This window comes from Astyanax mexicanus, chromosome 12 (assembly GCF_023375975.1).
Source record: "Astyanax mexicanus isolate ESR-SI-001 chromosome 12, AstMex3_surface, whole genome shotgun sequence".
Classification (NCBI taxonomy): Eukaryota; Metazoa; Chordata; class Actinopteri; order Characiformes; family Acestrorhamphidae; genus Astyanax; species Astyanax mexicanus.
Window position 1 is genome coordinate 9,986,715 of NC_064419.1, and position 18,707 is coordinate 10,005,421.

The 18,707-nt window shown below is 36.6% G+C and overlaps 1 protein-coding gene across 2 annotated transcripts in view; it reads left to right on the forward strand.

The window, feature by feature from the left end:
- The first annotated feature begins 2,081 nt into the window (after positions 1–2,081).
- LOC125806039 (dedicator of cytokinesis protein 3-like) overlaps positions 2,082–18,707 on the forward strand; it is a 96,737-nt gene continuing 80,111 nt past the window's right edge. For both annotated transcript variants that reach the window (XM_049485509.1, XM_049485510.1), the window contains exon 1: positions 2,082–2,858. In XM_049485509.1, coding sequence (XP_049341466.1) covers positions 2,822–2,858 — 37 coding nt within the window. In that variant the 5' untranslated portion in view covers positions 2,082–2,821. The remainder of the gene's footprint in view (positions 2,859–18,707) is intronic.

The following is an 18,707-nucleotide window of genomic DNA, read 5'->3' on the forward strand; positions in this document are numbered from 1 at the left end:
TGAACACCTGAACAGGCACTACTATGGCTGGGCAATATATAATAAAACTATTTAAAAAAATAAAGAAAATATGATCATTATATCACGACTGCTATGTGGTTTATGTAAAAAATAATTTGGTTTCCAGATGGATTGCAACTCAGTAGAGTACAGTACTGCCCTAGATAGCAAAGACCATTGAATAAACATTAAATTATGGTTGCATTACTTTTCTTTAATAATGATTGAAAAATGATGTTTGAACATCCTTTATTTAACATCGCCTCATCGGCATTGGTTAGTGTTAAAATACCATTGAATTTAAATCTTTGAAAGATTTGGGATTGGGCTTTTTTACACTCATAATGCTTTTATGCACGAAATTCCGAAAACAAAGGAAAAGTGTTTGGATCCATTAAATCAATGTTAACAAATAAATCAGTTCTGATGTCAGACATCAATGCTGACTCAACATGGTAGACTATGCACATATTAATGTTGATTTACTATTAAAACAGTGCAGGTAAAGGAGCAGGATGACGACTCGAGCAGTTTGCTGACATAGGAATAATAAGTAATAAGTAGGTAGTTTGAGAGCTGTAAAATGCATTTCTTTCATAACAAGCCAGAGGGACTTAAAGTAAAAATACCTATTCTACCTTGAATATATACCATTCGTTGTCTTAATATTGTGTTAATATAACAAAATAAATACTGAAACCTTTATATTATGTTAATATTTGTTTCTATTACATACATTCTTTGATTGAAAATCATATGTCATAAGTTTTTTAATCATATAGGACAGCCGCCCTAGACAATACACTTGGGGTAGAAACAGGTTCTATCATTGATGCCTTTAATATATATTATATATACAGCTCTGGAAAAAATAAGAGACCACTTAAAAATGATGAGTTTCTTTGATTTTACCAAATTGAAAACCTCTGGAATGTAATCAAGAGGAAGATGGATGATCACAAGCCATTAAACCAAGCTGAACTGCTTGAATTTTTGCACCAGGAGTAAAGGCATAAAGTTATCCAAAAGCAGTGTGTAAGACTGGTGGAGGAGAACATGCTAAGATGCATGAAAACTGTGATTAAAAACCAGGGTTATTCCACCAAATATTGATTACTGAACTCTTCAACTTTATAAATATTAACTTGTTTTCTTTGCTTTAAGGTCTAAAAGCTCTGGATCTTTTTTGTTATTTCAGCCATTTCTCATTTTCTTTAAATAAATGCATTAAAATTACAATATTTCTATTTGGGATTTCAAAGAAATGTTGTCTGTGGTTTATAGAATAAAAGAACAATGTTCATTTTACTCAAATATATACCTATAAACAGCAAAATAATATAAACTGATTCAGAAACTGAAGTGGTGTCTTATTTTTTTCCAGAGCTGTATGTTTGAGTAAACTGGACATTGTTGTTTTATTGCATAAACTCCTGACTACTTTTCTTTTTTTTCTCATTTAGAGCATTTTTTGCAAAAAATGTGAAATGGTCAAAACAGGTGCATTGAAAAGGTGCATTGCTTTCAGACAACAAAATAATGGAAAGAATTTAGAAACAGCAATGCTAATGTTTTAACTGAGGAAGAGTTCAGAAATCAATATTTGTTGGAAAAAAAACGGGTATTTAATTACAGCTTTCATGTGCCTTGTCATGCTCTCCTCCACCAGTCTTACACACTGTTTTTGGGTGACCTTATGACTTATCCTGGCATAAAAATTCGAGCAGTTCAGCTTCGTTTGTTTGATGGCTTGTGACCATCCATCTTCTTCTTGATTACATTCCAGAGTAGTGTAAATCTAAGTACACTTAGATTTCTATTATTGGGGTCAATCCCACAATAAAATCATCTCTGACTACATTGTGGATAAAGTCATGATTACATTTTGCTGGAACTTAACTGTATTTTTGGGAAGGGGACAAAAATAATGGTGGAGAAAAAGAGAGAGGGAGAGGGAAGAGGGGGTAAGAAGAGTCTCCAACCCCCTCACGCACAGCCCAGAACCCTCTCATCCCCATCCCAGCCCTTGTCTCTTTCTCAAGCTTCTGTAAGAAGGTGTTTTAATCCAGAAATCATCCAGAAGCTGTGAGGAGGACAGTGTTTTATCCAGTAAAGCGTCATGTGACTGACAGTGTGGTGGTGGTGGTGGTGAAGATGGCGCAGCGTGACTCTGCCTCATTCTGCTGTAGAACCACGACGACCGTTCTGATCTGGAGAGCTCCTGCAGTCCACCGAGTCCACTGAGAGACGAGGGGAGAGAGGGAGGCGTTAGAATCGGCCTTCTGCTGGGGCTGTAGGTGGAGAACAGCGGATAATCTAACGCTAGATATATAGACATATAGATAAATAAATAAATTAGCCCGCTCGGCTCGAGCGCGCTCGCACTCTCTCTCTCTCCCTCTCTCACAGGCTGTACTGCAGCAGTGAGAGAGCCGAGATCAGATTTCCGTTCATTACCCCCCGGTACAGAGAGAGAGAGAGAAAGAGAGAGAGAGAGAGGTAGAGAGCATCTGCAGCACACCACACGCCGTGGATGACTCGCGTTTTTGTAAGGGGAAAAAGGAGATAAAAACGACTGACAGACTGCAGCCATAAGAGAGGACATCTTTTCATACCAATATAATAAGAGCTGCTGCTGATGCTGATGCTGCTGCCATGTATCTATAGGGTTAGTTAACTATGTGAAGTCCGTTTACAGCCGAGCATCCCTCCTCCTTCATCTTCTCTTCTCCAGCATCCTCCCACCACCACCACCACCACAGGAGCAGCAGCGGAATGGAGATCATCAGCTTGCGGGGAATCTGAACCATCTCCTGAAATAATGTGGATCCCAACGGAGGATGAGAAATTCGCAGTTGGTGAGTGTTCAGTTCAGTGTTTATTTGTCCGTCTCTTACATATATATGTTCTCTGCTGGTTTAATTCGCTGGCCTTGGTGTTGAATGAACGCACACCGCGGCTGAATTGGTGATTGGTGAAAAACCTGAATGCAACAATTTCCTTTAGAAAGAAGTGCCGCGCTGATGCGACTCACCGACACACGAATCGCTAACAACTCGTTTATACATCGAAATAAAAATGAACCGACTTATATGCCCTATAATTCAGTTTCTGACTGTGTTAGCTTAGCTAAAAATAAGTGAAAATCATAATTTAGCGCATAAATTGAGCCTGGTCTGACACGTGATGTTATAGGAAGACAACGTGTGAACTGGGGGCTGATGGCTAGTTAGCTCTAACCAGTGATTTGAATTGGGGAATTTAAACCAATCTTTTTTTGTTTTACTATTGTTTTTCGATATACAGCTAATTTAGCTAGGCTACAATTAGCCTAAGATTCGCATTCGCTCCCCACTATGTTGTAACGCACGCAACACGCACATTCACACGCACACACTCACACAGCAGCAGCGCTAGACTCGTGAGCGAATCTTTTTTTCTTTTTTTTTCTTGTGGACTGAACCGATTCACGCGCCAACTGAATCAAACTCTTATTTTCAGCATTAACGATGCAACAATTCTGAGTTTAGCCTATCAACCAACCACAGTTTCTTCTAATCGTTTAAAATATAGGCTATACATTTAATATACTAAAACAGACGGATGACCAGCAGTCCCAGTGAATCGGTTCATAAAAAAAGGAACCGAGTGAATAGAGTAGCACCGCAGGTAAAAAAATAAAAAAAAGAAACAGCAGAAAGCCGATATTCCGCGTGAACGCGCGGGGGCGCTGCGCATGACGAGCGGTCTAACAGGTGCGCGCGCTGCTAAGGATGCTGAGGCTGGTTGGTGAGGGGGTGCGCGCTTTTTGACGCTGCTTAGCAACGTCCCTTAGCAACCGTCTGCAGCTCCGCTGCGCTGCGGTGAGCTGTATAGCCAGGGATTGTTCTGTTCTGGAAGTTGTGTTGTGTACAGTGCTTACAGATACAGCCGGTCTGCATCACACAGGATGTGAGACATGAGGAACCTTGTATGGGTAAAGAGTCCAGTTTTAAACAGGAGCTAAAGCAGGGTTTAGGCTCAATCCCATTTCTCTTTTCTACCCCTACATCTGCACTTTAACCCAATCCCATTTCTAATTTGTAACCATACCCATCTTTGTACCCCTACCCCTTATTTTAGCCCAATCTCATTTCTCTTTTGTAATTCTACCCCTTGTTTTTGGCCCAATCCCATTTCTAATTTGTAACCCTACTGCCTTGTTTTTTGGCCCAATCCCATTTCTAATTTGTACCCCTACCCCTTGTTTTTCAGACCAATCCCATTTCTCTTTTGTATCCTACCCCTTCATTTCGGCCCAATCCCATTTCTAATTTGTACCCTTTCCCCTTGTTTTTCAGTCCAATGCCATTTCTAATTTGTAACCCTAGACCTTTATTTTGTCCCAATTCCATTTCTCTTTTGTACCCCTGACTCTTGTTTTCGGCAAAATCTCATTTCTAATTTGTACCACTACCCTTTCATTTTGGCCTAATCCCATTTCTCTTTTCTACCCCTACATCTTCATTTCAGCCCAATCCCATTTCTCCTTTCTACCTCTATATCTTTGTACCCCTACCCTATAATTTCTGCCCAATGCCATTTGTAATTTGTGTCCCTACTCCTTCATTTCAGACCAATCCCCTTTGTAATTTGTACTCCTACCCCTTGTTTTCGACCTAAATGCATTCCTACCCTTGTTGTCAAGTGTAACTTTTCCGCTTGGAAGAGAGTTAAAAGGGAAAGTGGTGAAATCCTACCCCTAATAAAAGAATTGGCACAAGCCTTCAAGCATCCGATACCGATATTGCTATAGCAGTGGAGCGCTAAAGTTCAGCAACCTAACTGCTGCTGGTTAAATAGTTAGAATGGGGGCAGGTGGTGCAGCAATGAATTATTATTCTCCATTCTTTAAGTTCTCTTTGATGGGGAGCTGAATTTAAAAAATAGCTTTTATTAACTTCTGTTAAAACTTCTGATTTTTACATTTTAAAGCAATACATTAGACCATGGTTCAACTGAGGTGTTTAAGAACTCCAGCAGCACTGCTGTATCTGATCCACTCATACCAGACCAACACACAATAATACATCATACACCAACATGTTGATCAGTGCTAATCACTGCTGTGCTAAGAATAATAACAATAATAGCTGCTCTGTGGTAGTTTAACCATCATTTTTGTGTGAGGTACACATAGAAAGGTAGTGTTATTGCCCAATGAAATGTTAACAACATTTAGAAAATACATGGTAGACATTTTAAGTTGTGTATTATATTTTCTGATAAGGTCTCTTACTCCAATAACCCTGTAACTCATCACAGGACATGTTGTTTTTTCAAAGGGAAACAATATTCAGAATAGAATTACACAAGACAAGAGGTCACTAACTGAATGTCGGTGAATTCCATAGGTTTATGACAATATAACGTCAAGCTTTTGTGAATTTAGTCATATTGCACTTTTAACAGGCGGCATGCTAGCATGCAAATCTGTGTCTGAAAATCTAGTGAGCAAAAGCTCCCTGCATTGTATCTATGGTTAATTTTAACAATAAAAGTCACACAACAAAAGCAATAAATAAAATAACATAAAGAAACAGAAGTCAGTCTAATATTAGAGAGAGGTTATTAAGATGTTAGTAATATTAATTATATTGGCATTCTATTAATATTAATATGTGTGCTGTAAAAATCAATTAAAAGTGATCAAATCTGAGAGCATCTTTGGCTTTTAAACCCTCGTTCTTGTACGCCTACAGTAATGCACATGCACAAAGCAGAGGCAGTTTGACTGTACTGTACATGTGTCGTCACGGCTCACAGTGGAACTGTCCCTACAGTACCATGGAGAGCTCCAGAGAAGGCTGAGTGCACTTCACGGGTGTCATGCCAAAGTGGTCTGGCTTCATTTCACAATAGAACAGAACATCCCGATAGCAATTAGGCAATATGGCTGACAGCATGGAGGTAATCTGAGACAGGGCTCTCTTGTGGCTGGGCTGTTTCTCCACTGCTTGCTGAAGCTCTACTAGTAAAATTTCCCTCTCTGATCAATAATCGTGTGTGAATTTGGGCGTATACTTGTAGGTGGCTTTGGCAATACTGTTATTTCCTTCAGCTGGAATACACAGATGAGTCGTCTGAATGGTAGCAGTATTTTTATGTGTGCTGTGTGCACGGTTTCAGATTTGTGTGGGTGTTTGATTGCATTGAAAAAGGTTGCAGAGTGATATCTGATACATTCATTTAAACTACCGGTAGTTATTGGCAGATTATTGCTTTTTATTCATTATCATCATGCTATTTCAGGGTATTTTTGTGACAAAGACATTAAATATTTTCTTAAGAATACCCTACTGAAAAATATATATATTGAGATTTTCTCCAGATTGTAACAGAAGTTAATGATCCAACATGTCATGATACTAATAATGCACTCCATATATCCAGGATTGAAGTTAAATAAACTATACTACAAAGATATAACCTGTCTCTAGTAGATATTTGTTAACGGGACATAAGAACAGTGTGAATTTTCCTTTTGCTAGAAACAGTAAAAAAAATGGTACCCTGATTGCTCATATGGCCCTAAAATTATATAAACAAATTTCTGGGTATTTTTGCAATAGCTTTATTCTTGCTAATATGACAAAACATAAAATTACAAAAAATATTATTTGAAAAATACACTACTGCAACAAAACGAATATTAAAATGTATTTGGCAATATTGTTTCATAAATTATGAAATGCCATTTCGATCAGATTGTAACAGAATTCAGATTGTAACTTTAATCTAGGGTTAAAGTAAAATAGATGATACTGGACAGATATTATTTTTCTACAAACAGCAAATACGTTAATATAAAAAAATCAGGGTATTGCTGCTATAAAGATATTAAAGCGATAATATTATTGCACATGATGCGATATGGCACACCCCTAGTAGGCAATATGACAATACTTTATTACAGTACCCAATAGTAGGGCCCTATGACTTCTGTAATATTTAAAAAACATGAATGTCCTGGAATTGCAGAATAAAAAAGAAATTCAGATATAAACAAAGAATATGCATGGAATTACACAGAATTAGAAGGTCTAAAGAAATCTGCTATCTAAACAATGTGAATTTGTTATTTTAGTATCTGTATCTGTACTTACTACAAATCCTGAAATGCTTCTGTTTTTTGATATGCGTTTATATAACTTAGCTGACTGTCTGATGTGAGAATGTCTAAAAGACTAGCTTCTAATATATTAAAAACATTGAAAAAACACTAAAAAGCTAACTGAGTGCTACTCTTACCCACCTTGTGGAGAAACTATTAAACTAAACTATAGTTGTACAGCTGCATTGAATTAAGGTGTTAAGGGCGTTACTAACTATTTGTTTGAGAAATTTAAGTCACAAATTGCACTAAATTGCATTTATATTCACATCAATCCATGACCATGTCAATGTTATTCCACCACCCAAATAATATCTCTATGGATAAATAATACAAACAGGGAACATTTAAAAAAAGAGTAAAACACCTAAAAGGAATCGGATTTTGGGTGATCTAGGGTGAACTTGTCCTTCAAGGTGCGAAAACGGAAGTCATAGTGTATCATATCCATGTGAAAAACAGCCTAAATATGTTTTCTGGCTTCAGAACATTCTGTAATAGCTCAAGGCACTGTTCATGCTTATTAAACAGATAAAGATTTCCATGCAAGAAACACCTCTCTCACAGGACATCAACAAAGGCTTAAAAGATTTTTTGACTGCATGGATAAATCAACGTTGATAAAAACAAAACAAAAAACAATGGAACAAGCCTTCACTTAAATGTGTTACTAATCATAAACCATTAAAATGTATAGTTAGCTTAATAAGTTAATGTTAATGTTTAGACAAAAAGGCATTTATGTAAACATGTTATTAACCACTATCTGCATTAAAAAGAGAATGTGAGAATGTGTGATTGCAGTCAGCGTACAGAAAAGTAATTTTAAAAGTGCATTGTGGTGCAGTCTCCTTTTAGAGCAGATACATCTGCTGATATCTTTTATCTCACCAGCTCTCTCTGAAAGGATGGACAAGAAACTGACAATGGTTGCTGTCGGCCACACAGCCGCGTGAAAATAACAGTAATGCTAGTGAGCTAACAAGCTCAAACTTGCTAAAACTAGCACTCAGGCTCAACACACACACTCACACAGCGAGCACCCCTCTCTGTCCACCTCACACACACATACAGACCTCGCGCTCTCTCGCCCTACCCTCCCTACACTCTCCCCTAATCAAATGATTGTTTTATACCCTAAACACAACAGAACATATTTAACCATCAGTAAACACAGAATAATACTACAGATTGGCTACAATGTATTTTTACTTTTTTCTGGAGTCTCGGGAAGTGACGTCTGGCCCCTGCAACACACATGTAACACCACGCAACGACAAATACTGAAGAGAGGAGAGAAATGCGTGTTTTTTATCTGTAAATACAGACACTATTTGTTTGAGTTTGTATCAGCTAAAGATAACAATATCAAGGTTGGTTTTTCGCTCTGTGCTGGTGATAAATATAAGTGCTACCCAGCTTCAAAAACACAACATCAAATTTGAAGAAACATTTGGAGCTGCAGTAATATACTTACAGAACAAGTACCACCAAAGGTGAAGCTACGTTAAACTGCTATGTTGAGGCGGCAGTAACTTAAAAGTAACTTAAAAAGTTAGTTAGTTTAAAGAACAAATATTCCATAAAGTAACTCATAAAGTCCATTTTTAAAGGGGTAATCAGTGATCAGATTACTTTTTCAAAGTAACTATGCCATCACTGATTATTATGTCCACATATTGTATGATCTGTTGATAACATGATGCATTCATGCTCATATATCTCACCACTACAGTGTAAAAAAATACTCAAAAACTAAAGTGTTTGCAGTGTATTGATATTTAAATATTGTGTTAATGATGTGGCCGTTCGCCTCAGGCTAAAGTGGTGGGAGGTGGAGGGGGAAATGGCTTATGCCATCCACTCAGCCATGTTCAAATAACAAGTTGTTTATGAATTCAGGAGATTGCAGATTTGCATACCGAATCTTGGCCTCAAAATTTAAATGTATAAAATCTGAGAATATGTGTTGGTTGTGTGATGGCAGCTCCACTCCCAGCTGACCTTATGGATGGTTGGGAATGTGCGCTACAGAAACCCAGACACAGAAAAAATGGCAGATGTGTTTTTTTTTTCTGACAGGGCTGTGCTTTTAGCCCGAGACAGCCCGAGACATGTATTTCTAGAATATGAGATGAGTGGCCATTTGAGAATAGATTTTTTGATTGATTTTGCCTTTCATCATGAATACAGTTATACCTGTACCCATCATTCTCTGTAGTTGCACTCTCAGACCTTTGATACATCAAACCTTCTGTCCACATCAGCCTTTCATCACTTCTCTGAGCCTACAGGTTTTCCACTGTTATAGTCTAAAAAGTTATACAGGAAACTTACGATTTACACTCCTAAAGGGGTGAACAAAACATGGAAAATTAAACAATTAAACAATTTGTGTAGAGTTATTTTAAGAATCTTTACAAAAGTTCTCAATATCCTTAAACATTATTATACTACTGTTTTTAGTCTAAGTATTTTCAGTATTATATAGAAGGCTTTTAGTTTTAAGTTTAGAGTCTATTAAGTACCATCTTAGGGTTGGACAGTGTAACGACATTACTGTATACTGTGGTATTAAAATATTTTAATTAGGGATGTACTTCCTATCACATCACATGTTTTTGCTTCCGAGTTCTGAGTCGCGATTTAATACTTTTTTAAAATATTTTTTAATTATTATTAAAACAAGCGAATCAATTTTAATCATAAAATAAACAAGTTCTAAATAGCCATATCAATTATTACAATTTAAATATGCATCTTTTCTTTAATAAACAAAGTAAAAAATGATAACAAATCATAATCAATTTTTTAATCATGATTATTTTTTTAATGCTGTTATTCCCCTGTGTTTTTGGAGGGAGACAGTAATAACAGTGTAGTGTGGTTTATTAGACTAGATTCAGACTAGCCTTTTTTTTTACTGTATTATAATATCTCAGGTTAAATTTCGGTTGAGTTTAAAAAAGAGCTTTAAGGAGGTTTATAGGGAACTCGTGGAGTAAATCTGGTAATCTGGATCTATTCCACCCGATTCCAATCCTTTAAAAATTATATGACATTCCTAGTTTAATTAAATAAATATAACAAATCTGACGTGCCAAATTTCTTCTTTGTGTTAACTAATTAGCCAATAGTTAAACATGCCAAAATATCTAATTTTTTAATGTGAATTTAGGACAGGCCACAGAAAACAGTTGGGAAAAAACATGTGCTCTTTTTAATTCAATAGTAAAGCCACTGAACCTGGACATAACAGCACTCCTAGGTCATTCACTCGACTATGAGCACAGGTTTGAAGCTCTATCTTCTAGACATGTGTAATTTGAGCCTCATTAAGTGGAACACGGTCTGTCCTGTGGTGTTAGATGTTAGCCTGTAAGCTAATTTTATTTAGCTAAATAAGAATTCACCAGTTTGTATCATCCGTACTCAAGTTAGTTAGTCAAAAACAGCTGAACTGAGCTGTCTGATACTCTGTTAATGATACTGTCTGATTTCCCACATCATTGGATATAAAAAGTGCATATTTCTGCGATCTGTCAAAATAAAAGTCACTAAAAAAGATGAAGCAGTAGGAGAAAATTGTTTAATACTAAATGCTAAAAATAGTGTGTTTCATAGGAAAAGCATAAAAAACCTTAACAAACGTTTTAAAATGTAAAGCTACATTAAGAGTTATTTGGAAATGGAGCTATTTATAATGTGAATATTTAATTAATTATAACAGTAACCAATAGATTATATGCTATTTAGTGTCTATGAATTCAGTCATTTGTTGCAGCTCTATCATAGAAGCAAGAGGTTTTTCCTCATAGAGAACTCTGTATGCAAGAAAATAAAGTTCTTATGATTACTTAAAAATATCTTCTTTCCAAATAATGATTAAAAACTCAGTTTGTAATGGTGTAATGTTTTTTTCTTTTGTTTTTTTACTTTAATATTATAGGGTAAGAATGGAAGGAATAGATACCGCTTTACTGTTTCTCAAAAAGGAAATAAACAATGATGGAAATGTTTCACTATTGACCTGCGCTATAAACATCAGGAAATATGCAACGATTTCATGTGAACCCTTTAATAGAAAAGGTGCAGGTGACCTAGATAAGTGAAGTCATGCTAAAATGGTAATAAATATTGCCATCACTGTAATTGTCATTGTCTGTCAGTGTGCTTGGCTGCAGGAGTGAAGGATCTTGTTCAGCAGGTTAGTCATGCATGTTAATTAAATCAGCTGTCTGAACACTGACCCTGTGCCTTCAGTCTCTTAATAGCCAGAGATCTCTACTGTATACAACTGTAAAGAAGGAGAGACTAACATCATTTATCATTCTAATACTGTATACAACCGTAACACAGGAGAGACTAACATCATTTAACTTTCTAATACTGTATACAACCGTAACACAGGAGAGACTAACAGCATTTAACATTCTAATACTGTATACAACCGTAACACAGGAGAGACTAACAGCATTTAACATTCTAATACTGTATACAACCGTAACACAGGAGAGACTAACATCATTTATCATTCTAATACTGTATACAACCGTAACACAGGAGAGACTAACATCATTTATCATTCTAATACTGTATACAACCGTAACACAGGAGAGACTAACATCATTTATCATTCTAATACTGTATACAACCGTAACACAGGAGAGACTAACAGCATTTAACATTCTAATACTGTATACAACCGTAACACAGGAGAGACTAACATCATTTATCATTCTAATACTGTATACAACCGTAACACAGGAGACACTAACATCATTTATCATTCTAATACTGTATACAACCGTAACACAGGAGACACTAACATCATTTATCATTCTACTACTGTATACAACTGTAACACAGGAGAGACTAACATCATTTATCATTCTAATACTGTATACAACCGTAACACAGGAGAGACTAACAGCATTTAACATTCTAATACTGTATACAACCGTAACACAGGAGACACTAACATCATTTATCATTCTAATACTGTATACAACTGTAACACAGGAGACACTAACATCATTTATCATTCTAATACTGTATACAACCGTAACACAGGAGACACTAACATCATTTAACATTCTAATACTGTATACAACCGTAACACAGGAGAGACTAACAGCATTTAACATTCTAATACTGTATACAACCGTAACACAGGAGAGACTAACATCATTTATCATTCTACTACTGTATACAACTGTAACACAGGAGACACTAACATCATTTATCATTCTACTACTGTATACAACTGTAACACAGGAGACACTAACATCATTTATCATTCTAATACTGTATACAACCGTAACACAGGAGACACTAACATCATTTATCATTCTAATACTGTATACAACTGTAACACAGGAGAGACTAACAGCATTTATCATTCTAATACTGTATACAACCGTAACACAGGAGACACTAACATCATTTATCATTCCACTACTGTATACAACTGTAACACAGGAGAGACTAACAGCATTTAACATTCTAATACTGTATACAACCGTAACACAGGAGAGACTAACATCATTTATCATTCTAATACTGTATACAACCGTAACACAGGAGACACTAACATCATTTATCATTCTAATACTGTATACAACTGTAACACAGGAGAGACTAACATCATTTATCATTCTAATACTGTATACAACCGTAACACAGGAGAGACTAACATCATTTATCATTCTAATACTGTATACAACCGTAACACAGGAGAGACTAACAGCATTTAACATTCTAATACTGTATACAACCGTAACACAGGAGAGACTAACATCATTTATAATGGAATTATAAGGAATAGACTAAGGAATAGACTATATAGACTAGAAACTGTAAATTGACTGAAAACAGGATTAAATTTGACACCAGCACTGGCCTAAACTGTGTTGAATTTTAGTTTGGGTATTAATTAGGTATGCACTGAATTTGGCAACTGAAAATATTTATCTAAAAAACTGAAATTAGTGAAAAGACCAAATAATTTCCCAAATAATTGCCTTTTGTTTAAGAGCAAGACAAAAATACATTTAGGCTGTGTAATTTATTCAATGGTTAAAAAGTGGCAAAATTCAGTAAAAACATGAAAAATTATTTCACATAGTTTACAGGCTTGGTTTTAAATGTACAGTATTTCTTGGCACCCCCTTTATCAATAAATCATTAAGGAATAATAAAATATTTTAGATTCCTGTAGAGTGTTTGTAATTAAGGGTGCATCGATGTGGGAATTCTGGGCTGATGTCGCTATTCAATATGCACATTTATAACTTACAAAGAGACTAGAAACCCTGGTATAACTTTATAAACAAATGTAACATGTATAAGCCTTACACTTTTGTATGAACTGTATGCAAGCCATAGGATGAAAGGTGTTTACAGATACATTTAAATGTAAATTTTTTTGGTCAGTTTTGGCCAATTGTAGCAACTACAAAAGTCCTGTTTATGTGGCTACAATACAATCAAATTCAAGGCTATTGTTTGTGCTACAGTCTGACGATTAATAAATGTTTAATACAGCTAATCAAAGGACTATATCTAGCTAACTAGCATAATGGATAACATTCTGTTCACTACAGGACACACTCAAATCTGTCTGACTGAAACTCCACTTATAGTTAAACATCTAGACAAGAACGATAAAGTGACTGGATGGACAAAAACGCAGAAATTTGTGTTTTTTTTCCAGTGGTTTTGGGTTCTTTAGCTAACCTGCTAAACTAGTTAGCCTGTAGTACAGATACACAGATTATTAAACAGCACAATACAGTTGTTTTCAAATTACTATCTTGAGTACTGATGATAAAAAACTTGTGTCTAAAAGAGTGAAGTCTTAAGCCCTATCCGGACGGGATTAGTTTCTCAGGGGGACGTCTGTAAAAAATATTTCACACTTCTACTCAGTGGTAAAACTCTTGCATGCGGAGTGCAATTGGAGGAACAGTGTTTTTTATGTTGACTTTCTTGGTCACAAGACATGGCTCCTCCATTTCCACTCGCTGTTGTGTTTACGCATATCTCCATGGAATTGTGTGCCCAAAGTGTAATTACGGTGCGTATAATAGCTATAAAATAGCTATTTTGTTAAACGTGAGATGATGAAACTCAGAAATGTGGATCCGGACAGGACTACAATTACCAGAGAACCTTGGAATTCAGTGAAAAAAAACAGTAGGTAATTCAGCCTGTAAATTTCTCAGAGGACGTCTGAGAAAAACACATACATGGTCGTTCCGGATGGGAATAAACTCACAGAGGACCCCCCTATAAATAAGAAAATTATCCCATGACCCCCTGAGAAATGAATTCCGTCCAGATACGGCTTTAATTAGCTAAAAAACTAACTAGATACTATGTGTTTTTAATGTGGATTATCGATACAACATGTAATATGACATGGGAGTGTCTAAACTTCTGGATATGCCTCTGCACACACTAATCCTGCAGAATAAACATGTAGAATTATTTCAGATCTTTTATCGTAGCGACACACAGATAGTGTTAAAGCTGATTAAAGAAAAAAAGGGAATCAGCAGAAATAAGCCCCAGTGTTTACACAGCACCTGACTGACCTGACCCCTGACATTTGCGTATGTGACTGCTGTGTGTTCTGTGTCACATTGTGTACGTCATGCTTGTGTTGTGGCTGCTGCTCTGTGTAATGTTTGCTGTAGTGTGAATATGAGCTGACTGAAGGCCAGAGGTTTTCAGCTGAGGTACTGGGGGCCGGTGTCCAGCACGATTTAGGGATTTCACAGCTCAAAGACACCAACTAAACCTGACAGTTAACAGGTTAGATTAGTCAGGTGTGTTCAAGCAGATAAATCATGAAATTGTGTAATCGGTTTAGTTTTAGTTTAATCTAAATATAAGAGTCTAAATTCAAAAGTTAAAATTTAGGGGTAAAATATTTTTTTTATGTGTCTTCAAGGAAGAGTGGAAAAGGATTCCAGTAAAAACCCATGCAGTTCTGGTAAATTTCATGCCAGGAGGGTTAAGGGAGTGCTGTCATGCTGGTTGACCAGCTTGGGCGTATTGGGCATGCTGCCTGGACCAGCTAAACCTTCAAATTCAAACAAAAAAACATGTTGTATGTTTTAAAAAGCCAGCCAGCTTTTGTTTACATCAGAAAACATTTAATGTAGTTTTTTTTTCATTTTTCCTGAAAGTCAGATTGTGATAAGCAGAAATTAAAATCTACAAAGTTGGAAAAATTAAAATTAAACCGAATTCTCCTTGAACTGCTAAATTATACACCTATCATTTCGGAATAAGAATAAGAATAAGAAGAATACACTTTGCTAGTGTCAGGTGCACTATGCATATTTTTTGTACGTGTTTGGATGATATGGTAAAACTCTATCACAGTATCTAAAAAATTTTTTACAACGCAATATTCTCTTCCCCTTATATCAGACATTATATCAGACACAGCCTTGTTCAGGACTACTTCCACTACAAAAAATACAGTGTGTAATATTATTGTGTTATTTATTTTAAAATCTACATACATAATGAGCCCCACCTACTAAATCAGTTGAACAAACCCTATTTTTATCAACCTTGAACAGTTTGCAGCAGGTTGAGCCAGTAGACTTCGTCTGAGGAAGGGATCTGTACCTACTGTCCGTGGCAAGTCAGCAGATGAGGGAGATATAAGTACTATCGCAGCTAAGCATGAACTAGCTGGTTTATGTTTTGCTGTTAAGCAACAGCAACAGCTTATTCACATAAAAGTGACAGAGCCCTTAAACGACATATATATATTTTTTTTTTTTGTATCCCGTAGACCTATTTTATATATAGCTTCAAACCTGCACACATAGTTGAGTGAATGATCTTAGAAGTGTTTTGTAGCACATCTTGCAGACTGCTGTTTTCAGGTTTAATGGCTTTGTCTTTGATTTGAACAGAGCATTTGAACATTTCTTTCCACCTGTGACTAAAATATAGTTAGTGCCCTGTCCTGTGGCCTTTAATGTACATGAATGAATGACCTATTTTGTCCTGTATTAGCAAGACACAGAGCAGAAAATTGGCATGTCATTCCTGTCATATTTATGAAATAGTGTCCTTGTTTAGAGATACCGTTAAAATGTTTTAATACCATGTTATACAGTATTACTGTTATATTGCCCAAGCCTAATGAACAGCACAGTTGTCTGTCTGTTATTAGAGCCATGCCTGTAATTGCAGTAGAATCTATTGTAAAGAATTCTAATACTACAATTAATTTTTTTTGTGATCTTCTGCAGTGTGTGTGCGTGTGTGTGTGTGTTCTGTCTTCAAGCTGTGGGGTGAACCGAGTGGCAGCATCTGTCTCCCATCATGAATTGTCACACCAGAACAGCAGCTGCTCTCAGCAAAACAGAAAAGCAAAAGAACAACAGCATAACGATTCAGTATCAGTTTTTTAGCTTGAGGTAGAGAGATAGGCACGGCACAGTGTTGCAGCAGAACAGTGGAACAGAACAGAAGCCTCTCATAAGAAAATCAGCAACAGGACTGCAAAACTAATGTTGATTTATTATTTCGATTCATCACAATGTCCCAGAGGACCCTTCTGTAAGCGAGGCACCTGTGTCTGTCCGGTTGAGTCATCTCCACCAGCTCAGTTGAGTCTCAGTCATCATGTGGGAGTGATATTATAAAATTACAGCATTTATTCTTTGGAGGGTCTGACTGACTGCAACTGAATAGAGAGAGAATGGAGAGAGAGAGAGAGAAATAAAAATGGCATTGCTTTGTTTCTTGCTATTGGTTCTGGCACCAGCTGCTTTTTGTTTGTTTAAATGATAATTTAACTGGTAAATTGGATTTTCGTAGCCTATCCACTTATACTGATTCTAGGCATCAGTGAACCATCTGTGTTTATGTTTTATGCGATGCTAACTTTTAGCATTTAGCTTCAGCAGAGCTGCTCAGGCAGTCTGAACGATTTCCCATGGCTGATTCGTATTTCTGGACCTGGATTGGCCACTATTTCAATACTCACCCTCCCCCCTGCTCCTTCTCCAGCTGCTGATTGGCTCATTAGAATAATGACTCATATATCACAGTGTTTTAAGACCACAGCAATGGAGTCAGTGATCCCTGTCAGCAAGTGCACAATGTTTGGCTTAATCAGTTCTACTGTGTATATCATCATAAAAAAAATTCAAATAAAAAACTGTTTATCACATAATTTGAGCACACAAACTGTACCTTACACTGTGTCAAATTTTATTGATGAATTGACCAATAGAAATTCTTCAAAATCTCTCTTCCCTAAAGCTGCTTTTTTGGAGATTTCTGAATTCGAGCTTACTTTGCTGAGTATAAAAGGGCGTTTTCACACCTGAAGTTGGTTTCTATGGCCTGAATTAGTTGATGAGGATGTTTACTTGGAGCGTTTCTCCCTCTGTTTGGTTTGGTTTCACACAAGCATAAACCTAAATGCACCAAAATGCTCATTAATAAACCATGTGAGCACATTGTCTCCTCTAAATGGTCATAGCTGTCTGAAACAGGAGCAAGAAAGTAAATATAGTGAGAAGATTCCAGTCTTCCAGAATGAAGTGCAGAATGAAGCTGCTTTAACACAAAACGCTGAAAAAATTCCGCTGTGCTTTTAAACAGTGTTTTCAACAGGGTGTGCACAGAGACTTTAAAAACAGATGGACGCTGTGTCGCCGTTCCCATTCATTCAATGAAAATGAAGCCAAAATTTCCCGCCATGTTGGCGATCCTGAAACCTGAGTCTGCGCAGTAGAGACCAGAGGAGGGAGAAAGACTGTGGAGAGCATCCTGCTCATTTAAATAACCCCTGAGGGCTGCCTTGAGGTCACAGGCTGCGGAGCGGAGCTGATGGTCTGTTATTGGTCCCGCCCATAACCAGCCCTTTTACAATAACTACACTTTTTTGAATAGAGCTGAATAATGTTTAAAAAAACCAATTATGTAGGGATATAACAATTTGACAATATAAGCAGAGGTTACACTAGCTGTTGCATTTAAATAAAGGAGGTAGAATTATAGTTTATTAAAAAAAACGTCTCTCTGAAACCGAACAGCAGGGGGCGCCCGACCTGTGGTGGCTTCACTTTTGAGAGACGATGCTCTGTCCAGCTATACACAGTCTATGGGTGTGCAGCATAGATTTGAGCAGTAAACGCTGCATGTGCATTACTGCATGTGTGAAACAGCATGGAGCAGCAGAGACAGAGTTTGTTCATAGCAGTATATTATCTAGCTAATATATTAGATTAAACTGCACCTTATCAGCAATTTAGCTCAATTAAAAAAGGTATATTTGATAGCTGGGTCAGATTGAGACCAAATAATGTTCTCACCACAAGCCAACCATTCCAGAAAAAAAAAAAAAATCTGTGCGTTGGGTAGGGGGGGCGAGGCAGATTATGGTGGAAGTTGGGGTCAAACTTGGTGGCATAATTCATTTGGGTTAAAAAAATGAATAATGTGTTACTCATTCTATGTGAATCATGTGCGTTAACATTTTAACATCGACAGCCATAATATAGGTAGAGAT